Source organism: Chlorocebus sabaeus, chromosome 6 (genome assembly GCF_047675955.1).
Source record: "Chlorocebus sabaeus isolate Y175 chromosome 6, mChlSab1.0.hap1, whole genome shotgun sequence".
Classification (NCBI taxonomy): Eukaryota; Metazoa; Chordata; class Mammalia; order Primates; family Cercopithecidae; genus Chlorocebus; species Chlorocebus sabaeus.
The window spans coordinates 40,722,857-40,748,183 of record NC_132909.1 but is presented as its reverse complement, the minus strand read 5'-3'; the positions used below and the strand labels follow the sequence as shown (position 1 = coordinate 40,748,183).

Below are 25,327 nucleotides of genomic sequence, written 5' to 3'. Positions count from 1 at the left end.
TTCCATTTATCTGTCTTTGGAAAATGAAAGCTCTCATCTTTGTTTATAGGCCAGAAAAACTGAAAAACACACAGGCTCTTCCACTTACTGGATGTTTGACAAAATAGTTTCCTTGGACCAAAAACATGGGCATTACTGGTGAGCTTGTTAGAGATTCAGAAACTCAGATTTTATTCCAGATTTCCTTTTTTTTTTTGAGACAGAGTCTTGCTCTGTCATCCAGGCTTGAGTGCAGCGGCGCGATTTCAACTCACTGCAAGCTCCACCTCTGGGGTTCACGCCATTCTCCTGCCTCAGCCTCCTGAGTAGCTGGGACTACAGGCGCCCGCCGCCACGCCCGGCTAATTTTTTGTATTTTTAGTAGAGACGGGGTTTCACTGTGTTAGCCAGGATAGTCTCGATCTCCTGACCTCGTGATCCATCCACCTCAGCCTCCCAAAGTGCTGGGATTACAGGCGTGAGCCACCATGCCCAGCCCAGATTTTCTGAAAAAATAATCTGCATTAACCAGATCTCCAGTTTATCGTACACATTAATATTTGAGCAGTGTTTTCTAACTGAATATGTCTTTTCCATCTGAAAAATTTACACAACTTATTCTGTATGATGTAAATATAGCATTCAAAAATGTACATGTTAGTGTTAATGCCCTCAATTTTATATTTCATCATTCAGAAAAGTATCATCTATGCATTGATGTTGTGGATCTTATACTACTCTCTTTTCTCAGAGTTAGAGAATACATTAGAGAATATTTCTGTGTTGAAAGTTATTTATTAAATATTTTCAGTCACTCCTATAAGTAAGAACCAGTTCTCTTTACTCTTGTTTTGCCTTGAGTCAAATTAAAAATTCTGTTCCTGGCCACTTGGTAAATATGTGTGTGTGTGTGTTTGTATGTTTTTCAGGGAGTGTTGACATTTAGGGATGTGGCCATAGAATTCTCTCTGGAGGAGTGGCAATGCCTGGACACTGCACAGCAGAATTTATATAGGAATGTGATGTTAGAGAACTACAGCAACCTGGTCTTCCTGGGTGAGGATAACTTCAGTACACAATTCCCTAATATACCCTATAAGTTTTATTTCTCTTTTTTTGTAGAATGGTTTTTGGTAATTTATGCTTTCAGATCTCTGTGTTTTTTGTTTGTTTGTTTGTTTGTTTTTAAACTTCAAGCTTTGTGTAGAAAGGAATTTCAAGATGTTTCATTTTGACCTGAACTTTCCACACTCCTGAGCTGATCTGTGTCCTTTCACTCTAGATTAGTGTTAATTTTAGAAATTTAGTGGCATAACATAACTGTTGCCCACATCTTAAAATGTAATTGCCACTACCAATTTTTGATTTAGTAGTACCAGGTAGTAAAATTAAGAACGTACAAAATTAAAATATTTCCTAAATATTTTAAATTTTTTGTTGTAAATGAGTATTTTGGAATTAATGTACTAGAATATTCTATTACATCATTTTTACTGAACCCATTACCAAATTGATAATTGGAGAATATGAGCACGATTCATGCTATTTTTAATAAAACAGGTATTGCTGCCTCTAAGCCAGACCTGATCACCTGTCTGGAGCAAGGAAAAGAACCTTGGAATGTGAAGAGACATGAGATGGGAGCTGAACCCCCAGGTAAGTGAGAGTGAAAATGAATACAACAGACAACACAGATGAGACGTCCAAAGCAGAAAAAAGAAAAGTCCTTAAAATGATTTGAAATCTGTATTCCAAATGAAATAGTTTCTAGGAAACCTGAATTTTTTTTTATTTTGCTCTCACAAAGAAGCATCTTCTGTCTGATCTTTGTAAAATCACTAAAGATTTTACTTTCCCTTTGGTGACCTTCCTTCAAGTTTACAGTGACAGCCAAGACAGTCCTCTTCGTGGCATATAAGAGACTGCAAAATCTGACTGCTTCTTCATTGTTTTTGAAAACACACAGATAATCTGCATAATTTTGAGAAACTCTGTGTTAAACTGTTTTTTAAGTTCTCTTTTTACATCATGTCCTAAGTGTGTGAGAGTATTGGTTTCTGTTCCGTTGTCTTTTTATTGCTAATTTTTCTGCACATTGCATTCTGTCTTCTTCTTATAGTCTTGAAGTATAGTTTGAAATTATAAAGTATGATGTTCTTGTGCTTTGTTCTTTTTTTTTTTTTTTTTCAAGATTGCTTTGGCTATTCAAAGTTTATTGTAGTTCTGTGTGAGAATTGTATTTTCATTTTTTTGTTGTTGTTTGAGACGGAGTCTCGCTCTGTCACCCAGGCTGGAGTGCAGTGGCACCATCTTGGCTCACTGCAACCTCTGCCTCCTGGGTTCAAGCAATTCTTCTGCCTCAGCCTCCCAAGTAGCTGGGACTACAGGTGCAAGCCATCACACCTGGCTAATTTTTGTATTTTTAGTAGAGACGGTGTGTCACCATATTGGCCAGGCTGGTCTTGAACTCCTAGACTTCATGATCCGCCTGCCTCGGCCTCCCAAAGTGCTAGGATTACAGGCATGAGCCACCACGCCTGGCCGAGAATTGTATTTTCTATTACTGTAAAAAAAATACTGGAATTTTGATAGGGAATTTATTGAATCTAGAGATCATTGTAGATAATATGGCACTTTAATAATATTCTTTCAGCCGGGCATGGTGGCTCACACCTGTAATCCCTGCACTTTGGGAGACCAAGGCAGGTGGATCACCTGAGGTGATTTTTGACCCTGACTCGAAAACACTGTACTGTACATTTCAGGCATGTGAAGTATATTTCATTGTTTTATAAAAGACTTCTAGAAATTTTACAATACACATTAAACAACTACCAATTTTTCCCATTTCCTGGCACTTTTCAAATGCCATTCTTTTTTCTGTTTCTAAGAGTGTAACTGCTTTATATATTTCATAAAATCTCTCTCTGTGGCTGGCTCATTTTATTTTGCATAAAGTCATCAAGAGTTACTTTTATAGTTGTTAGAATATTTCCTGCTTTTTTTCAAACTGAGTAATATTTTGGTATTTTTATATTTCAAATTATATCTGCTGAACGATTTGGTGACCGAAATTTACCTTGCTTTTACCTATTGACTTTTAGTAACAATGCTAAAATAATTGTGGGTATGCAAGTGACTCTTCATGTGACCATATATGTGAGACTTTATATATGTGCTGCATTCTATTTTATTAGTCTACTTTTTCACCTTTATACTCATACCAAATTGTTTTAATTCTGTAGCTTTGTGATGTGTTTTGAAATCAGAAACTGTAATGCCTCCAACATTGTTTTGTTTCATTTTTAATATTTTTGGGTACTTTATTGTCTGTAGAGATTCTGTATACTCGAAGGATTGCTGTTTCTGTTTCTTCAAAAATGCAATGAGAAATTTGAAAAACATTGCGTTAAATCTGTAGATTGTATGGAGCAGGATGGACATCTTTACAATATTACCTTTTTCAACCTTTCACAAGAGCATGCTTAAGAGTGTGTTAATTTCTTTATATTTGTTAAGTTTTCAGGTTTTTTTTCTCTTATTGTTGTATACTCATTTCATTTTGGTGATAGAAAGTAATTTATAAAATTTCACTTTTAAAAAATTTGGTGAGACTTATTCTCTTTTTTTGGCATAAGAGGTGGTCTATCAAGGAAAATATTGTATTAGCTGTTGAGAACCATGTGTGTCCTTGTGTTGAGTGTTTTCTATACCTCTGTTAGAAATAATTGTCTTATACTGCCTGGAAGCCCTCTATTCCCGTACTAATATTCTCATTTAATTTTTATTGCAGAAAGTGCAGTGTTGAAATACCCTACTATAATTACGTTGCTGTCTATGTGTCTCTGTTGTTCTGTCAATATTTGCTATATATGTTTGGAGCCCTAATGTGAGATGCACACACACACACTCACACAGATATATATACACATTTTTCATAGGTTCCCAGTGAGTAAATCTAAAGTCGTTGTTGTTGTTGTTGTTGTTGTTGTTGTTGTTGTTGTTTTGAGACAGAGTCTCACTCTGCATCCCAGGCTGGAGTGCGGTGGTGTGATCTCGGCTCACTGCAACCTCTGCCTCCTGGGTTCAAGCAATTCTCCTGCCTCAGCCTCCTGAGTAGCTAGGATTACAGGTGGCTGCCACCATGCCTGGCTAATTTTTCTATGTTAGCCAGGCCAGTCTCGAACTCCTGATCTCAAGTGATCAGGAGGATCACTTGATCCTGCCTCGGCCTCCCAGAGTGCTGGGATTACCAGTGTGAGCCACTGTGCCCAGCCTAAATCTGTAAGTGTTAATGTCCTTTTTTGTCTCCTTGGAGTTTTGACTTCAAGTACATTTTATAAAATATGACAGTTTTTGACGTAAGATGTAGCTTGCATAATATTATGTTGATTTCTTCTGCTCTCATTTGATTAATATTTGTATGAAATACATTCTTCCATCTTCCCCCTTTTAGTGTTTTTTTTATCATTAGATCTCTACTGACTTGTAGAAAAAAAAGTTGGATCTTGGCTTTTAAAAATTTTAATAAATCTGTTTATTGAAAGTGTGTCTCTTGATTTGAAAGTTAATTTGATATATATATTTAAGTAATTGTCTGATAGCGACCTTACTGTTACGTTTTTAATTATTTTATTTGATTCTTGCATCTTTGTTTCTCATTTTCTCTCTGTCTTTGTGTCTTTTGATTTTTGTATTGATATCCTTTTACTTATTTCTAATTCACTTTTGTATATTTGTACAGATTTTTTTTTTGTGGTACCTTGGGGCTTCCATAAAACCTCTATAAGAAACAACAGTATATTTTTAATTTGGTACAAAATCAACTTCAGTTGAATAAAAAATTCTTCCTCATTACATCTGCCCTGAAATTTGTCATTGATGTTGCTAATTATGTTTTTGCATTGTATATTCGTTAACAGATGTTTATAATTTCTGTGCTTTTATTTTTCAAAATTTAGAGAATAATTTAAAATGTTTTCTGCACCATTATGATAATGCCACAAGATTCTATCTTTGTGTATGTGCATATCTTTCCCAGAAAATAATGTATTTTTATTTGTGTATGTGTGTTTTTTTTTTTTTTTTCTTGGATCCTTTTACTTTCAGGTTAAGGAGCTGCGTTCACCATCTTTTATATGCAGGGCATATGCAGTGCTAATACACTTTTTCAGATTTTGGTTGTTTTGGAAGGTTTTTCCTTTTTATTTGGCAGGACAGATTTGTTGATGGTGTTATTCTCACTTCATGGCAGTTTTTTGTTGTTTTTTTGTCTTTTTTGTTTTTCAGGACTTTGTGTCACACAGTTTCTTTATGGCCTGCAAAATTTTTGTTAATAATTCACTGGTTATATCATAAGACTGTGTTTGTAAATGACACATTACTTTTATCTTGCAGCTCCGAAGACTTTCTTCTTGTCTGTGATTTTTGAAAATGTGCTTAACATGTATTCGTTATAAATATCTTTGTGTGTATCCTAATTTGTTTGTTGAACTTCATTTTTACATCATTTTTCTTTTAGGATTTTCCAGTTATTTTTTATTTTTCTATTTTTTACCTCCAAATTTTTAAAAATATTTTGATATTTTTGTTTTTATTCTCATTTTTGTGATTTTCTACAGTGGACTGACTGTATTCCTGTTTCACTCATTGGATATTATTCAATTTGTTAGTGTTTAAAATTAATGTGTACATCTTTTTTATAGTTTCTTTCTGGAATTTACACAATATTGTTGATGAAATCATATTGCTCTGTTTTGTATACATTGTAATCTTTGAGATTTGGACATTTTAAAAAGCTACCTGTCACAGTCTTTAAAATGCATTTTTTTCTGACATAGTCTGAAAACAATTATCTTGGCTAGAGATTCTGGGAGTCTCTCAAACATGTTCTTAGGATGTGCCTTGTCTAAAATTCTCTGTTTACTTTTAGTCAAAGGAGTTTATTCGTGTTGTTTCTTCTTCTTCTTCTTTTTTTTTTTTTTTGAAACAGAATTTTGCTCCTGTCACCTGGGCTACAGTGCAATGGCATGGTCTCAGCTCACTGCAGCCTCCACCTCCTGGGTTCAAGTGATTCTCCGGTCTCAGCCTCTCACTTAGCTGGGATTACAGGCATGTGACCCCATGCTCAGCTACTTTTGTATTTTTAGTAGAGATGATTTCACCATGTTGCCCAGGCTTAGTCTCAAACTCCTGACCTCAGTTGACCTACGCACCTTGGCCTCCCAGAGTGCTGGGATTACAGGTGTGAGCCACCACACTCAGCTATTCATGTTTCTTCTTAATAACCAATAATCACTTGCTATAATTGTTTCCTGTCTGTAATACCACAGTCTTTCTGCTGCTGTAAAACTTACCTTTCTTATTTATTTATTTTTGTTATACTTTAAGTTCTAGGGTACATGTGCACAACATGCAGTTATGTTACATAGATATACATGTGCCATGGTGGTTAATGCTATCCCTCCCCCAGTCCCCACCCCCCAACATGCCCCAGTGTGTGATGTTCCCTGCCCTGTGTCCAGGTATTCTCAATGCTCAATTCCCACCTATGAGTGAGAACGTGTGGTGTTTGGTTTTCTGTCCTTGTGATAATTTACTGAGAATACTGGTTTCCAGCTTCATCCACGTCCCTGCAAATGACATGAACTCATTCTTTTTCATGAGTGCATAGTATTCCGTGGTGTATATGTGCCACATTTTCTTAATCCATTCTATCATTGATGGACATTTGGATTGGTCCCAAGTCTTTGCTATTGTGAATAGTGCCACAGTAAACATATGTGTGCATGTGTCCTTATAGTAGCATGATTTATAATCCTTTGGGTATATACCCAGTAATGGGATAACTGGGTCAAATGGTATTTCTAGTTCTAGATCCTTGAGGAATTGCCACACTGTCTTCCACAATGGTTAAAGTAATTTATACTCCCACCAACAGTGTAAAAGCATTCCTATTTATCCACTTCCTCTCCAGCACCTGTTGTCTCCTGACTTTTTAATGATTGCCATTTTAACTGGCCTGAGATCGTATCTCATTATGGTTTTGATTTGCATTTCTCTAATGATCAGTGGTGATGAGCATTTTTCCATGTGTCTGTTGGCTGCATAAATGTCTTCTTTTGAGAAGTGTCTGTTCACATCCTTTGCTCACTTTTTGATGGGATTGTTTTTTTCTTGTAAATTTGTTTAAGTTCTTTGTAGATTCTGGATATTAGCCCTTTGTCGGATGGGTAGATTGCAAAGATTTTCTCCCATTCTGTAGGTTGCCTGGCTTTTGTTGCCATTACTTTTGGTGTTTTAGTCATGAAGTCCTTGCCCATACCTATGTCCTGAGTGGTATTGCCTAGGTTTTCTTCTAGGGTTTTTATGGTTTTAGGTCTAACATTTAAGTCTTTAATCTATCTTGAATTAATTTTTTTTTTTTTTTTTTTTTTTTTTTTTTTTTTGAGACAGAGTCTTGCTCTGTTGCCCATGCTGGAGTGCGCTGGCCGGATCTCAGCTCACTGCAAGCTCTGCCTCCTGGGTTCACGCCATTCTCCTGCCTCAGCCTCCCAAGTAGCTGGGACTACAGGCGTCCGCCACTAGTTTTTTGTATTTTTTAGTAGAGACGGGGTTTCACCTTGTTAGCCAGGATGGTCTCGATCTCCTGACCTCGTGATCCGCCCGTCTCGGCCTCCCAAAGTGCTGGGATTACAGGCTTGAGCCACTGCACCCGGCCTGAATTAATTTTTATATAAGGTGTAAGGAAGGGATCCAGTTTCAGCTTTCCACATATGGCTATCCAGTTTTCGCAGCACCATTTATTAAATAGGGAATCCTTTCCCCATTTCTTGTTTTTGTCAGGTTTGTCAAAGATCAGATGGTTGTAGATGTGTGGTGTTATTTCTGAGGGCCCTGTTCTGTTCTATTGGTCTGTATATCTGTTTTGGTACCTTACCTTTTATCTCAGCACACTCAAACTGTCATTTGAAAGAATACCACTATTTCTTTCAGAACTTTTATGCAGTGAGAGACAGGAACCAGTGTCTGTAAAAGCACCTGCCATTGAGAAATAAAGATGTATAAGCCATTATTTTATTTGTCTTTTAAAAATGAAACCAGGAGTTGGCAGTTTATTTCTAAAGTCACTATATTATATAGGGAAGCAGGAAGATCTGTGTTGGGTAAATGTAACAGACTTTACTTTCTTCTATGTGCCTTTTTGCACTGGACTCACCTGGGGCACTGCACACACTTAACTTACTTTAATTTTTCACAAATGTAATTTGGTCTGTATGTTTTTGTTACTTTATATGGCTGTGAAAATGTTACAACATGTAATATTTGGCTGTGCCATCTTGTGATGTAGTCTATCATTTTATAGGTTAGATTTGTAAAGTATATTCATCTGAGTCTAGTAAGTAAAGTGATTTATTGTTTTTATTTCTTTCAGTTGTATGTCCTTATTTTGCCCAAGACCTTTGGCCAAAGCAGGGCATAAAAAATTATTTCCAAAAAGTGATACTGAGAAGATACATAAAATGTGGACATGAAAATTTACAGCTAAGAAAATACTGTAAAAGCGTGGATGAGTGTAAGGTGCGCGAAGAATGTTACAATGGACTTAGCCAGTGTTTGACAACTGCCCAGAACAAAATATTTCAATGTGACAAATACGTAAAAGTCTTTTATAAATTTTCAAATTCAGACAGACATAAGATAAAACATACTGGGAAGAAAGCCTTCAAATGTAAAGAATGTGAAAAGTCATTTTGTGTGCTTTCACACTTAGCTCAACAGGAAAGAATTCATACTGGAGAGAAACCCTACAAATGTAAAGAATGTGGGAAAGCCTACAATGAGGCCTCGAACCTTTCTACACATCAAAGAATTCATACTGGAAAGAAACCCTACAAATGCGAAGAGTGTGGAAAAGCCTTTAACCGGCTCTCACACCTCACTACACATAAGATAATTCACACTGGAAAGAAACCCTACAAATGTGAGGAATGTGGCAAAGCTTTTAACCAGTCTGCAAACCTTACTACACATAAGAGAATTCATACTGGAGAGAAACCCTACAAATGTGAGGAATGTGGCAAAGCTTTTAGCCAGTCCTCAACCCTTACTGCACATAAGATAATTCATGCTGGAGAGAAACCCTACAAATGTGAAGAATGTGGCAAAGCTTTTACTCAGTCCTCAACCCTTACTACACATAAGATAATTCATACTGGAGAGAAATTCTACAAATGTGAAGAATGTGGCAAGGCCTTTAGCCGGTTCTCACACCTTACTACACATAAGAGAATTCATTCTGGAGAGAAACCCTACAAGTGTGAAGAATGTGGCAAAGCTTTTAAACAATCCTCAACCCTTACTACCCATAAGAGAATTCATGCTGGAGAGAAATTCTACAAATGTGAAGTATGTGGCAAAGCCTTTGGCCGATTCTCACACCTTACTACACATAAGAGAATTCATTCTGGAGAGAAGCCCTACAAATGTGAAGAATGTGGCAAAGCTTTTAACCTATCGTCACAACTTACTACACATAAGAGAATTCATACTGGAGAGAAACCCTACAGATGTGAAGAATGTGGCAAAGCTTTTAATCAGTCCTCAACTCTTTCTAAACATAAGGTAATTCATACTGGAGAGAAACCCTACAAATGTGAAGAATGTGGCAAAGCCTTTAACCAGTCTTCACACCTTACTACACATAAGATAATTCATACTGGAGAGAAACCCTACAAGTGTGAAGAATGCGGCAAAGCCTTTAACAACTCCTCTATTCTTAACAGACATAAGATGATTCATACTGGAGAGAAACTCTACAAACCTGAAAGTTGTAACAATGCTTGTGACAACATCGCAAACATTTCCAAACATAAAAGAAAGTGTGCTGGTAAGAAATCACAGAAATATGAATAATGCAACAGAGCCTTTAAATGGTTATCACACTTGCTTGCAGGTTAGGTAATTCACACTGGAGAAAACTTCTACAAGTGTGAACAATGTGGCAAAACTTACACAATGCTCATACCTTATTGCACACGAAAGCCTTTATACTTGAAAATAAACGCACAAATATAAAAAAGTTTAAATGATTAATATCTGCTCACATCTTACTCAACATCAGAGAATTTATACTTAATAGCATTAAAAGTGCAATTACTGTCAAAAGAGTCTTGAGAAAATGTAAGCCTTTAAAGTGCTGAAGAGGATTTATTTTGAAGACAAACATTACAAATATAAACAAAGTTGTGGTAACTTTACTTGTGACACAGATCTTGTATTCATTTTGTATTAGAGGCAAACCCTAAAGCAATTGCTCAAACTTCATTCAACGTCAGAAAATTTATATAGAAAAACCCTGCAAATATAATAAATTTGGAAAAAAACATTTATTCAAAAACTACAGGTTAGAAAACTCCAGAGAGTTCATATTAAAATATATTTTTGCAGTTGTAGTAAATAGAAAAAAATATTTAATTCTATGTTAAGTCTGTAAATATCAGAGAATTTACATTAGAAATATATAAGGCACTGACACTTCAGACTTTACACTGAATCAGAGTTCTGAGTTTAGAATACAATAAAAAACTAAACTTGGTAGAAAAATTATTTGTTTATAACTTTAAAAGAGTAGAAGTTTTTTGGAGAGTTACAAGTATACTTTTTTTTTTTGGAAAGATTACAGGTTTTTTTGAAAAGTAAATAATGTGGCAAATTCTCAAATTGCTTCATACAAATAATGTTGTAATTAACTCAAATTACTTCATGTTAATGTTGTAATTAACTCTCAAATTACTTCATGCTAAAGAAATTAGTTTCTTTTCCTTTTTTTTTTTTTTTTTTTTTTTGAGATGGAGTCTTGCTCTGTCGCTGCCCAGACTGGAGTGCAGTGGCGTGATCTCGGCTCACTGCAACCTCCATCTCCAGGGTTCAAGTGATTCTCTTGCCTCAGCTCCCCGAGTAGCTGGGATTACAGGGGCACACCACCATGCCCGGCTAAGTTTTGTATTTTTAGTAGAGCCAGAGTTTTGCCATGTTGGCCAGGCTGGTCTTGAACTCATTACCTTAGGTGATCCACCCAGCTCTACCTCCCACAATGCTGGGATTACAGTTATTAGCCACTGCGCCTGGTCCATGCTGTTTCTTTATTCCTATTGTATTCATATATGAAAGCATGTGACCAAAAGATATGAGAGATTACTTTTTATTAGGTGAGCATTTATTACCTCTTCTATGAAAGAGTAAGGACATTAAAATGTAAGATGCATGATGAAAATCTAAGTAAAGAGGTTCTTTGTAATTCACTTAATTCACTTACAGTATTGTATGATGCGGGAGGTAGGTGTTCAGAGTAATCTGCGTTGTAATGAGAGACAAATAGTTTTAGTTAAAATTATAAATTAGTATATTTTACTAATTGTACTTTTATGAATAAAAAGCAGTACATGTTAAAAATTTTAGATTATGTCTGAACTTAATTTCGTAATTCAGCATTTTTAACAGTTTAAATATTGTGCATTCAATCAAGTCACATTATTCCACTTACTTTAACCTAGTCCACCTTGCTCAAGGGTATAGGTAAAAGGTGGTAACAAGACCAGGCACGGTGGCTCATGTCTGTAATCCCAGCACTTTGGGAGGCCAAGGCGGGTGGAACACCTGAGGTCGGGAGTTCAAGACCAGCCTGACCAGCATGGAGAATCCCAATCTCTACTAAAGATACAAAATTAGCCAGATGTGGTGGTGCATGCCTGTAATCCCAGCTACTCGGGAGGCTGAGGCAGGAGAATCCCTTGATCCCAGGTGGCAGAGGTTGCAGTGAGCTGAGATCATGCCACTGCACTCTAGCCTAGGCAATAGAGCGAGACTCTGTCTCAAAAAACAAAACAAAACAAAAAAAGACACCTTATTAAAATGATTTGTCTTGTTCCAATATTGATTATTCTGAAAATAGCTACAAATTCATACTCAAACACAATCCATAATCTTCTTACACCTAAGGTTTATATTTAGACTAATAGATGTGTATACTTAACTCTGTAAATCAAAACTAAAAGTCTGTATGCATTTGCAAGCAGACAGGTCACATATTCAAAGAAAAAATACAAGAAATTATTTTTAAGTATTTATCCAGGACTCAGAAATGTGCAAATTTTATATACATATATAATTTTTATTATAAAAATAACGATTATAAAAATATAAAATTATTTTAAAAATAAAATATTGTACAGTTGAGCTGTTCATAATACAAAAAACAAATTCCAAAGGTGATGGATACCTCATTTGCCCTAATGTGATTATTATGTGCCTCTATCAGAATATGCATATGTAACATAATTATGTGGGCAAGATTGTGCCACTGCACTGCAGTCTGGGCGACTCCAGCCTGGGTGACAGAGCAAGACTCCATCTCAAAATAAAATAAATTTAGTCATGTACACAAAACAATTTTTACCTGTAATTCTAAAATTAGTGCATTAAATTATATTTTATTTAGTTGGAACTTTCCATTTTGTTCTTTTAATTGGAGAACCCTATATAAGCCTACTTATGTTTTTTTTTTTTTCACTTTTTATGATGGATATAAGTAAATTTATTCATCGATTGGGCAGTTTGTTCAGGTAGGTACTAGGGAAGCTTCATAAGTCATGAGAATGTTTTTATACATAAATGTAACAAACAAACATGACAGTGCTTGCTGTGTAACAGATACTCCATAATAAGGCGTAAATATTCATGTGAAACTTGCAACTTCAAGTCAGGTAGAAAATATCAAAGGTAAACAAATAACATTCATTCTTCATGTGGAGAGGACATTTTTTTCAGGCTGCAAAGCTGAATTTTGCTGAATTTAAAAAGAAATTCTGCTTCATTTATTTTCTAATTATCTTAAGCTTTGTTTGTCTTTTTATGTGTGTTCCACCCATGTATGCATCATAGCCCTTCTTCTTTTTCTGTATTACAGTCTTCCCACTTTTCTTCATGCCATGTCATTTCACATGGTATTTTGTGGGTTTTGATGAGAACTTTGGTATTTTTTAATGCACTGAAAAATTGGTTTTAACTGGAGAGTTTGCTTATCAATGTAACTTTCAGATCAGTTAGTTAAGATAAATGGCATACATGTCCACAGGCGTGAGGATTAAATCAGTTCGCATGGAGCTGCTTTCTTTGTAAAAAGAAAATATTGTTTGAAAAAGAAAGTCTTACTAGATTCTTACCCAAAATGTGACAAATATAAAATTTGCTAGAAAATATAGAAATTAGAATATTAAGAGTTTATGGTAAGTGAACCATATTAAATTATTATTATTATTTTTTAAGATGGAGTCTCACTCTGTCACCTAGTCTGGAGTACAGTGGCACAATCTGGCCTTACTGCAACCTACATCTTCCAGTTTCAAGCAGTTCTGCCTCAGCCTCCCCAGTAGCAGGGATTGTAGACACCTGCCATTGTGCCTGGCTAATTTTTGTATTTTTGTGGAGATGGAGTTTCACCATGTTGGCCAGGCTGGTCTCGAACTCCTCATGATACACCAGCCTTGGCCTCCCAAAGTGCTGGGATTACAGGCATGAGCCACTGGACCCAGCAAAGAAAACTAGTTTGTATCAATATAAGAGCCCAAATAGCCAAGGCAACTTTAGGGGGAAAAAAAAAAAATGAGAGAGACCTCGTATTACCTGATTTAAAATTATACTACAAGCTACAGTAACCAGTATATGATTCTGATGTGAAAATATACATACATCAATGGAGAAGAAGAGAAAGCCCTGAAATAAAGCTACACTTTTACAACCAAGTTAATTTTCACAAAGCCCACAGAAATTAACAAAGGGAAAATAACTCCCTATTTAATAAATGGGGGTTAGACACAGTGGCTCATGCCTGTAATCCCAACACTTTGGGAGGCTGAGGCTGGCGGATCACGAGGTCAGGAGTTGAAGACCAGCCTGGCCAACATGGTGATACCCCGTCTACTAAAAATACAAAAATTAGCCAGGCGTGGTGGCAGGCACCTGTAGTCCCAGCTACTTGGGAGGCGGAGGTCGCGGTGAGCCAAGACGGCGCCACTGCACCCCAGCCTGGGTGACAGAGTGAGACTTTGCCTCAAAAGTAATAATAATAATAAATGGTACTGGGGAAACTGGTTAGTCATATGCAGAAAAAAGTGGACCCCTACCTCTTTCCATATAGAAAATATAAGTCAAGATAGATTAGAGACTTATCTGTGAGTCTTCAGGGTACACAAATCCTAGGAGAACATTTAGGAAGGACTATTCTAGACACTGGCCTCTGGGATGAATTTATGAATAACATCTTAAAAGTGAGTGTGAAAAATAAAAATCAAAAATTCGCATCTAATTAAACTAAAGAGCTTCTGCACAGCCAAAGAAACTATCAACAAAGGAAACAGATACCCTACGATATGAAATAAAATATTTGCAGAGTGCATACCAGTGATTAATATATCGAATCTATAAGAAATTTAATTTGACAAAGCAGAAAATATCAACACTTTTCAAAGGAAGAGATGAGTTGCCAATAAACATTCAAAAAATGCTTAACATCCCTAATCATCAGAGATGTAAATCAAAACGACAATGTGATACAATTTCACACAAGTTAGAATGTCTGTTATGGCAAGTCAAAAATCAACATGTTGAAGTTGTGGAGAAACAGATATCTGTTTCAACTTCATCCTGACTTCAGGAGAAATGGGTGCCTATAAATCTTAGATTGGATAAGAAAAATGAGGTACTTATACAGCCTGCAATACTATGCAGTCACAGAAGATAATGAAGTAATGTCTTTTGTGGCAACATGAATGCAGCAGAAGGCCATTAATGTAAGCAACTTAACAGATGAGTAAAACAACACATGTTCTCACTTATATGTGGGAGGTAAACATTGGGTGCACATGGAAGCAAAGATGAAAACAGTGAACACTGGGAATTCTAAAAAGATGGAAGAAGAAAGGGAGACAAGCATTGAAAAACTACCTATCAAGTGTAGTGTACACTGCTTGGGCAATGGGATAGTTAAGTGTCCAAACTTCAACAACATGCAGTATACCTATGCTACCAATCTGCATGTGTATTCCCTGAATCTAAAATAGAAATAACAAGATGTTTTGTGGTATAATGACATGTTATATTTCTGTAGTTCCAAGTTAATGGTTGGAATTAGCAGTGTTACTCCTTAAGGCATAGGGGTAAATGTTTCTGTACCAGGTCTCCCCACAATTTGTAAGTTATCTTTGAAAGTTCTTGGCCTATAGCCCAAGATGTGTTTTATTCCCAAGTGTGCAGTTAAAATGAATGACTCTGGATTTAAGGGAGGTTCAAAGATGGCCCAATAGGAACAGCTGCAGTCTACAGCTCCCAGTGTGAGTGATGCAGAAGATGGGTGATTTCTGCATTCCAACTGAGATATTGGGTTCATCTCACTGGAGCTTGTTGGACAGTGGGTACAGCCCACGGAGAGTGAGTGGAAGCAGGGCGGGGCATCATCTTACCTGGGAAGCGCAAGGGGTCAGGGAATTCCCTTTCCTAGCCAAGGGAAGCTGTGACAGATGGTACCTGGAAAATCGGGACACTCCCACACTAATACTGCACTTTTCCAATGGTCTTAGCAAATGGCACACCAGGAGATTATATCCCACGCCTGGCTCAGAGGGTCCTACGCCCATGGAGCCTCGCTCACTGCTAGCACAGCAGTCTGAGATCAAACTGCAAGGCTGGGGAAGGGGCATCCACCATTGCCCAGGCTTGAGTAGGTAAACAGAGTGGCTGGGAAGCTCGAACTTGGTGGAGTCCACCACAGCTCAAGGAGGCCTACCTGCCTCTGTAGACTCCCACCTCTGGGAGCAAGGCATAGTGGAACAAAAGGCAGCAGAAACTTCTGCAGACTTAAACGTCCCTGTCTGACAGCTTTGAAGAGAGTACTGGATCTCCCAGCATGGAGTTTGAGATCTGAGAATGGAAAGACTGTCTCCTCAAGTGGGTCCCTGACCCTTAGGTAGCCTAACTGGGAGACACCTCCCAGTAGGGGCCAACTAACACCTCATATGGCTGGGTGTCCCTCTGACACGAAGCTTCCAGAGGAAGGATCAGGCAGCAACATTTGCCGTTCTGCAATATTTGCTGTTCTGCAGCCTCTGCTGGTGATACCCAGGCAAACAGGGTCTGGAATGGACCAAAACCCCAACTGTACGTCACCATCATCAAAGACCAAAGGTAGATAAAACCACAAAGATGAGGAGAAACCAGAGTAGAAAAGCTAAAAATTCTAAAAATCAGAGCGCGTCTTCTCCTCCAAAGGAACACAGCTCCTTGCCAACAATGGAACAAAGCTGGACAGAGAATGACTTTTGTCGAGCTGAGAGAAGAAGGCTTCAGATGATCAGTAATAACAAACTTCTCCGAGCTAAAGGAGAATGTTTGAACCCATCACAAAGAAGCTGAAAACGTTGAAAAAAGATTAGACGAATGGCTAACTAGAATAAACAGCGTAAAGAAGGCCTTAAATGACCTGATGGAGCTGAAAATCGTGGCATGCACAAGCTGCAGTAGCCAATTTGATCAAGTGGAAGAAAGTATCAGTGATCGAAGATCAAATGAATGAAATGAGAAGAGAAGGTTAGAGAAAAAAGAGTGAAAAGAAATGAACAAAGCCTCCAAGAAATATGGGACTATGTGAAAAGACCAAATCTATGTCTGATTGGTGTACCTGAAAGTGACAGGGAGAATGGAACTAAGTTGGAAAACACTCTTCAGGATATCATCCAGGAGAACTTCCCCAACCTAGCAAGGCAGACCAACATTCAAATTCAGGTAATACAGAGAACACCACAAAGATACTCCTCGAGAAGAGCAACTCCAAGACACATAATTGTCAGATTCACCAAGGTTGAAATGAAGGAAAAAAATGTTAAGGACAACCAGAGAGAAAGGTCCGGTTACCCACAAAGGGAAGCCCATCAGACTAACAGCGGATCTCTTGGCAGAAACTCTACAAACCAGAAGAGAGTGGGGGCCAATATTCAACATTCTTAAAAGAATTTTCAACCCAGAATTTCATATCCAGCCAGACTAAGCTTCATAAGTGAAGGAGAAATAAAATCCTTTACAGAGAAACAAATGCTGAGAGATTTTGTCACCACCAGGCCTGCCTTAGAAGAGCTCCTGAAGGAAGCACTAAACATGGAAAGGAACAACCAGTATCAGCCACTGCAAAAACATGCCAAATTGTAAAGACCATCGATACTAGGAAGAAACCGCATCAACTAATGAGCAAAATAACCAGCTAACATCATAAAAACAGGATCAATTCACACATAAAAACATTAACCTTAAAAGTAAAGGGGCTAAATGCCCCAATTAAAAGACACAGGCAAGCAAATGAATAAAGTCAAGACCCATCAGTGTGCTGTATTCAGGAGACCCATCTCATGTGCAGACACACATAGGCTCAAAATAAAGGGATGGAGGAAGATCTACCAAGCAAATGGAAAACAAAAGAAAAGCAGGGGTTGCAATCCTAGTCTCTGATAAAACAGACTTTAAACCAACAAAGATCAAAATAGACAAAGAAGGCCATTACATAATGGTAAAGGGATCGGTTCAACAAGAAGAGCTAACTATCCTAAATATATATGCACCCAATATAGGAGCACCCACATTCATAAAGCAAGTCCTTAGAGACCTACAAAGAGACTTAGACTCCCACACAATAATTAGGGGAGACTTTAACACCTGACTGTCAACATTGGATCAATGAGACAGAAAGTTAACAAGGATATCCAGGACTTGAACTCAGCTCTGCATCAGGCAGACCTAATAGACATCTACAGAACTCTCCACCCCAAATCAACAGAATATATATTATTCTCAGCATCACATCACACTTATTCCAAAATTGACCACGTTGTTGGAAGTAAAGCACTCCTCAGCAAATGTAAAAGAACAGAAATCATAACAAACTGTCTTTCAGACCACAGCACAATCAAACTAGAACCCAGGATTAAGAAACTCACTCAAAACCACTCAACTACATGGAAACTGAACAACCTGCTCCTGAATGACTACTGGGTACATAATGAAATGAAGGCAGAAATAAGGATGTTCTTTGAAACCAGTGAGAACAAAGACACAACATATCAGAATCTCTGGAGCACATTTAAAGCAGTGTGTAGAGGGAAATTTATAGCACTAAATGCCCACAAGAGAAAGCTGGAAAGATCTAAAATTGACACCCTAACATCACAGTTAAAGAACTAGAGAAGTAAGAGCAAACACATTCAAAAGCTAGCAGAAGGCAAGAAATAACTAAGATCAGAGCAGAACTGAAGGAGATAGAGACACAAAAAACCCTTCAAAAAAATCAGTGAATCCAGGAGCTGGTTTTTTGAAAAGATCAACAAAATTGATAGACTGCTAGTAAGACTAATAAGAGAGGGATATCACCACTGATTCCACAGAAATACAAAGTACCATCAGAGAATACTATAAACACCTCTACACAAATAAACTAGAAAATCTTGAAGAAATAGATAAATTCCTGGACACATACACCCTCCCAAGACTAAACCTGAAGAAGTTGAATCCCTGAATAGACCAATAACTGGCCCTGAAATTGAGGCAATAATTAATAGCCTACCAACCAAAAAGAGTCCAGGACCAGATGGGATTCATAGCTGAATTCTACCAGAGGTATAAAGAGGAGCTGGTACCATTCCTTCTGAAACTATTCCAATCAATAGAAAAAGAGGGAATCCTCCCTAACTCATTTTATGAGGCCAGCATCATACTGATACCAAAGCCTGGCAGAGACACAGCAAAAAAAGAGAATTTTAGACCAATATCCCTGATGAACATTGATGCAAAAATCCTCAATAAAATGCTGGCAAACCGAATCCAGCAGCACATCAGAAAGCTTATCCACCATGATCAAGTGGGCTTCATCCCTGGGATGCAAGGCTGGTTCAACATATGCAAATCAATAAACGTAATCCATCATATAAACAGAACCAAAGACGAAAACCACATGATTATCTCAATAGATGCAGAAAAAGCCTTTGACAAAATTCAACAGCACTTTATGCTAAAAACTCTTTTTTTTTAAATCCAAAATATGTTTATTGAGATGGTTTCCCACTGATCTTGATTCAGAGTGCTTTTAGTGCTGCTTCCTCCTAAAGGAACATCCTTCTGTAAGCCTTGCTTTTCCTCCTGTAGGCTGGCAGAGGAGAGTGGAGCAGCCAACACACAAAACTACTGTTTGTGCATGGCTAAAGACCGTGGTGATTTTATAGCATACTGGACATTTCACATCCATAAAGTAGGAATTGGGACTCTGCACCAGGCGTTTCTTCTTGTGTTTCCTCTTCTCCTCTTCTGGGGAGGGATGAAGGAGATCCTTTGTGAGAGGCATGTTCTCATGTGGGTAGGTCGTCACTGCCGGAAAGGGCGCTAAAAACTTAATAAACTAGGTATCGATGGGATGTATCAAAGTAATAACTGTTTATGACAAACCCACAGCCAATATCATACTGAATGGGCAAAAACTGGAAGCATTCCCTTTGAAAACTGGCACAAGACAGGGATGCCCTCTCTCACCACTCCTATTCAACGTGGTGTTGGAAGTTCTGGCCAGGGCAATCAGGCAGGAGAAATAAATAAAGAGTATTCAGTTAGGGAAAAAGGAAGTCAAATTGTCCCTGTTTGCAGAGGACATGATTGTATATTTAGAAAACCCCATTGTCTCAGCCCCAAATCTCCTTAAACTGATAAGCAACTTCAGCAAAATCTCAGGATAGAAAAACAATGTGCAGAAATCACAAGCATTCCTATACACCAGTAACAGACAAACAGCAAAATCATGAGTGAATTCCCATTCACAATTGCTTCAAAGAGAACAAAATACCTAGGAATCCAACTTACAAGGGATGTGAAGGACCTCTTCAAGGAGAACTACAAACCACTGCTTAACGAAATAAAAGAGGACACAAACAAATGGAAGAACATTCCATGCTCATGGATAGGAAGAATCAATATCGTGAAAATGGCCATACTGCCCAAGGTAATTTATAGATTCAATGCCATCCCCATCAAGCTACCAATGACTTTCTTCACAGATTGGAAAAAAAAAAAAAACTACTCTAAAGTTCATATGGAACCAAAAAAGAGCACGCATTGCCAAGACAATCCTAAGCCAAAAGAACAAAGCTGGAGGTATCACACTACCTGACTTCAAACTATACTACAAGTCTACAGTAACCAAAACAGAGATATAGACCAATGGAACAGAACAGAGACCTCAGAAATAATACCACACATCTACAACCATCTGATCTTTGACAAACCTGACAAAAACAAGAAATGGGGAAAGGATTCCCTATTTAGTAAATGGTGCTGGGAAAACTGGCTAGCCATATGTAGAAAGCTGAAACTGAATCCTTTCCTTACACCTTATACAAAAATTAATTCAAGATGGATTAAATACTTAAATGTTAGACCTAAAACCATAAAAACCCTAGAAAAAAAACTTAGGCAATACCATTCAGACATAGGCATGGGCAAAGACTTCATGACTAAAACACCAAAAGTAATGGCAACAAAAGCCAAAATTGACAAGTGGGATCTAATTAAACTAAAGAGCTTCTGCACAGCAAAAGAAACTACCATCAGAGTGAACAGGCAATCTACAGAATGGGAGAAAATTTTTACAATCTACCCATCTGACAAAGAGCTAATATCCAGAGTCTACAAAGAATTTAAACAAATTTACAAGAAAAAAATCAACCCCATCAAAAAGTGGGCAAGGGATCTGAACAGACACTTCTCAAAAGAAGACATTTATGCAGCCAACAGACACATGACAAAATGCTCATCATCACCGGCCATCAGAGAAATGCAAATCAAAACCACAATGAGACACCATCTCGCACCAGTTAGAATCGCAACCATTAAAAAGTCAGGAAACAACAGGTGCTGCAGAGGATGTGGAGAAATAGGGATGCTTTTACACTGTTGGTGGGACTGTAAACTAGTTCAACCATTGTGGGAGACAGTGTGGCAATTCCTCAAGGATCGAGAACTGGAAATATCATTTGACCCAGCCATCCCATTACTGGGTATATACCCAAAGGATTATAAATCATGCTACTGTAAAGACACATGCACACGTATGTTTATCGCGGCACTATTCACAATAGCAAAGACTTGGAACCAACCCAAATGTCCATCAATGATAGACTGGATTAAGAAAATGTGGCAGATATACACCATAGAATACTATGCAGCCATAAAAAAGAATGAGTTCATGTCCTTTGTAGGGACATGGATTAAGCCAGAAACCATCATTCTGAGCAAACTATCACAGGGACAGAAAACCAAACACTGCATGTTCTCACTCATAGGTGGGAATTGAACAATGAGAACACTTGGACACAGAGTGGGGAACATCACACACTGGGGCCTGTTGTGGGGTGGGGGTAAGGGGGAGGGATAGCATTAGGAGATATACCTAATATAAATGATGAGTTAACTAATGGGTGCAGCACACCAACATGGCACATGTATATATATGTAACAAATCTGCACATTGTGCACATGTACCCTAGAACTTAACGTATAACCAAAAAAAGACTCTACATCTATATTTTGTATGTATTAACTATACACTAGACTAATTTGTTACTCTTTTGAGATAGGTGATTTAATCACTTTTTTTTAAAAAGAATGAACCATTTTTGAAAATTTGAGGCTGTGAAGATCATGCTAAATTACTGAGTTAACGAAAGAAAATATTTTTCTTAAAAAAAAGCATAGAAGTCTCATGACCATAGCCAAAGAATGATGAAACAGAGATTATGGGTTAAAAGCACACTGCTGCAACCATTCCATCACAATCATTCTCAGGAAAAAATAATGGGTCAGAAGGAATTTTTAGAATTTTTTTTTGATTCTATATGTGCTTAATTCTTTTTCTTTTTTCTTGTTTTGAGATGGGACTTCGCTCTTGTTGGCCAGGCTGGAGTGCAATGACATGATCTTGGCTCACTGCAGCCTCCGCCTTCTGGGTTCAAGTGATTCTCCTGCATCAGCCTCCCGAGTAGCTAGGATTACAGGTGCTCGCCACCACACCCAGCTAATTTTTGTATTTTTAGTAGAGATGGGATTTCACCATGTTGCTCAGGCTGGTCTCGAACTCCTGACGTCAGGCGATCCACCGCCTTGGCCTCCCAGAGTGCTGGGATTACAGGCGTGAGCCTCTGCACCCAGCCCATTGTTTTTCATATAGAAATATATACTTCAACAAAAGATGCTGTCAATTTCAAGTTAACATGCTCACACATACATATTCTCCCTAGAAAGCTACTGCTGTGTTTACAGTAAATGTGTAACATTTCTGATCTTTGGGCTGCTGTGTTTGTGTGCAATAAGAAGACAGCAAGTAAAGCAGAGTCAACCATGACTTTCTAGTTTCAACAGCCACAGATTCTGAAATTTAATGTTATGTCAACTGGAATAATGACAGTATTTCAAAACTGGAAAAAATTGATAACTTTATATTTTTAGTTAATTATAGTTCATAAAAACTAGTTTCTGAATTGTTATATGTTAAACAACTTGAAAATGCAAATATCTAAAAGTTTCATCTAGATGATAGTATTAATATTTTAAGAGCACTTAATTGTGAATCAAATTTGCTTCTTTGTGTTTCCTGGAAAGCAGTTATTTATCTTCTACGTGTAAATAAAGGAAAGGCTCTTTGTAATACTAATCATACAGATCTCCTAAAATTAGTACTATGTTTAGATTTGAATAAAATTCATAGGCCTGTAAGTAATGTAAATGTTAATATTTCTTTCTAATAAAAGTGAAATAGCAATAGAAATAAGTTGTTAAAATGAGTTTTAAAAGCTTCATGTATTTATTAAATAACATTTAATGCCGCATTATAAGTGACTAATCAGTAATTTCACTCTATTCACTGTGAAGACTTAATATTCTTAAATTATTCAATCAAAAAAAGCTATACTCTTTCTGAAACTTTCAGAAACTGTAGACCACTCAATACATAATAATGTACATGGATACCACAGATATTCTATATAGTAATAGGCTCATTCTTGCTTTTAATATAAAAATACAATATATTTCAAAAGTGAAATTGGTGGCTCCTAGAAATCATGACAGGAAAACCATTGTTAGTGTCCGTTTACCCAAAGTGTGCTAAGCTTAGCAATGAGTACTTTTTTTTTCTTTGTTTCTTGTTTTTTTGAGATGGAGTCTCGCTTTGTTTCCAGGCTGGAGTGCAGTGACGGAATCTCAGCTCACTGCAATCTCTACCTCCCGGGCTCAAGCAATTCTGCCTCAGCCTCGTGGGTAGCTGGGATTACAGGTGCCCGCCACTATGCCCGGCTAATTTTTTGTATTTTTAGTAGATGGGGTTTTACCATGTTGACCAGGCTGGTCTCAAACTCCTGACCTCAAGTGATCTGCCTGCCTCTGCCTCCCAAAATGCTGGGATTACAGGTATGAGCTACTGTGCCCAGCCAGTAAGGAATACTTTAAACCAAAAATCAAGTTGTAAATACTATCTATGGGTAAAAAGAAGTGGTTTTTAAATTCCTATGCATTTCTATTAAATTAAAAAAATTTAAAGCCAAAATATAGGTCAAGAATAAAAACAAGCATTGGGTTGAAATGGGGTTGAACATAATGGTTAAAATTGAAACTCAGTATTTGGTTGTTCCTGTTGCATCCCAGTTCGGCCACTTACCGGTTGTATGACCTAAACACAGTTTCTTGCCTCTCTCTGCATGGCTCTTCAGCTGTACAGTAAGGATAACAGTGTCTAAATCCTAGGGTTTTGGTAAAATTAAAGAAGTTAATGCAAATAAAGGTGCCAGAAAAATGCCCAGCACCTAGCTAGTGTACAGGAAATATATTAGCTCTTATTTCTTTCTTTCTTTTTTTTTTTGAGACAGAGTCTTGCTCTGTCGCCCAGGCTGGATGGAGTGCAATGGCCGCATCTCAGCTCACTGCAAGCTCCGCCTCCTGGGTTTACGCCATTCTCCTGCCTCAGCCTCCCGAGTAGCTGGGACTACAGGCGCCCGCCACCTCGCCCGGCTAGTTTTTTGTATTTTTTTAGTAGAGATGGGGTTTCACCGTGTTAGCCAGGATGGTCTCGATCTCATGACCTCGTGATCCGCCCGTCTCGGCCTCCCAAAGTGCTGGGATTACAGGCTTGAGCCACCGCGCCCGGCCTAGCTCTTATTTCTTGATTCTGGTAGATCATGACAAATGTTAAGCCTGAAAACAAGACGGCCATACCACTGGTTTGTAACCCACATTCATTCTAATTTGTCCATCTGGGGCTATAATAGTAGTTGAAAGTTTCCAGCACTATCCTTGGCAAATTCCCATATATTCACATACAGCATGGATATAAATATTATGAAAAAATGTCTCATTGAGAACTGCTGTCTAGGACACTAGTAACACTAGATATACAACCACTTAAATGCTGAGTGTCAGTTTTATAATTAGATAATTAAGCAAATTGTTTCATTGCTTGTTTAATAAACTTATGATTTTTGTTTCTTTGGTTAAATTTATTTATTCATTTATATGTTTAAAGACAGAGTCTCACTCTGTCATCCAGGCTGGAGTGCAGAGGCGTGATCTCGGCACACTGCAACCTCCACCTCCCAGGTTCAAGCAATTCTCCTGCCTCAGCCTCCCGAGTAGCTGGAATTACAGGCACCCGCCAACACACCCAGCTAATTTTCTGTATTTTTGGTAGAGACAGGGTTTCACCATGTTGGCCAGGCTGCTCTCAAACTCCTGACCTCAGGCTATCCACCCGCTTCGGCCTCCCAAAGTGCTGGGATTACAGACGTGAGCCACCGCACCTGACCTGAATGTATTTTACGTATATATATTTAAATAACTTTTTTTCTCTAACAAGTGAAAAAAATTATTTATTTACAAATTTAGAGAGATTTTACTCCAAACAGTTGTTTACAGTCTGTCTTTTAAGGTATTATATTATTTTGAACATTAAAAATCAACATACTTTGTTGCTTCAGACTATTCATAATTTTAAAAGTTTACTACTTACATCACTAACTGAACAAGCTATTTGAAATAAAATGTATATGTTTTCTGAAATTTTAAGGTGAACGAACACTTTTTTCTCTGGTGCAATTTCTTAAAGTTTCTCTCATTTTAAAAAAACCCAGTAGGGTAATAGTAGTTTTGATTGGCAAATCAGAGTTGTATAATTTATGGGGTACAATGTGATGTTTCAATATATGCATATAATATAATAATA

At 37.5% G+C, this 25,327-nt stretch overlaps 2 protein-coding genes across 7 annotated transcripts in view; one reads left to right on the top strand and one right to left on the bottom strand.

Moving 5' to 3' along the window:
* The first annotated feature begins 914 nt into the window (after positions 1–914).
* LOC103234288 (uncharacterized) overlaps positions 915–25,327 on the top strand; it is a 104,688-nt gene continuing 80,275 nt past the window's right edge. Inside the window, exons 1-4 of one of the 6 annotated variants that reach the window (XM_073016717.1) lie at positions 915–1,035; positions 1,540–1,635; positions 8,414–9,779; positions 11,575–11,641. In XM_073016717.1, the coding sequence (XP_072872818.1) occupies positions 1,002–1,035; positions 1,540–1,635; positions 8,414–9,779; positions 11,575–11,641 (1,563 nt within the window). In that variant the 5' untranslated portion in view covers positions 915–1,001. Of the gene's footprint in view, positions 1,036–1,539; positions 1,636–8,413; positions 9,863–9,934; positions 9,940–11,574; positions 11,642–13,851; positions 13,896–25,327 lie in introns of those variants that run through there. The other 5 variants (XM_073016715.1, XM_073016714.1, XM_073016711.1 and 2 more) reach the window with 5 other exon arrangements.
* LOC119622659 (small ribosomal subunit protein eS27-like) lies at positions 19,144–19,463 on the bottom strand. Its single transcript, XM_037995096.2, has one exon. It carries the CDS (start codon positions 19,412–19,414, stop codon positions 19,160–19,162), a length of 255 nt encoding a protein of 84 aa, XP_037851024.1. The 5' UTR covers positions 19,415–19,463; the 3' UTR covers positions 19,144–19,159.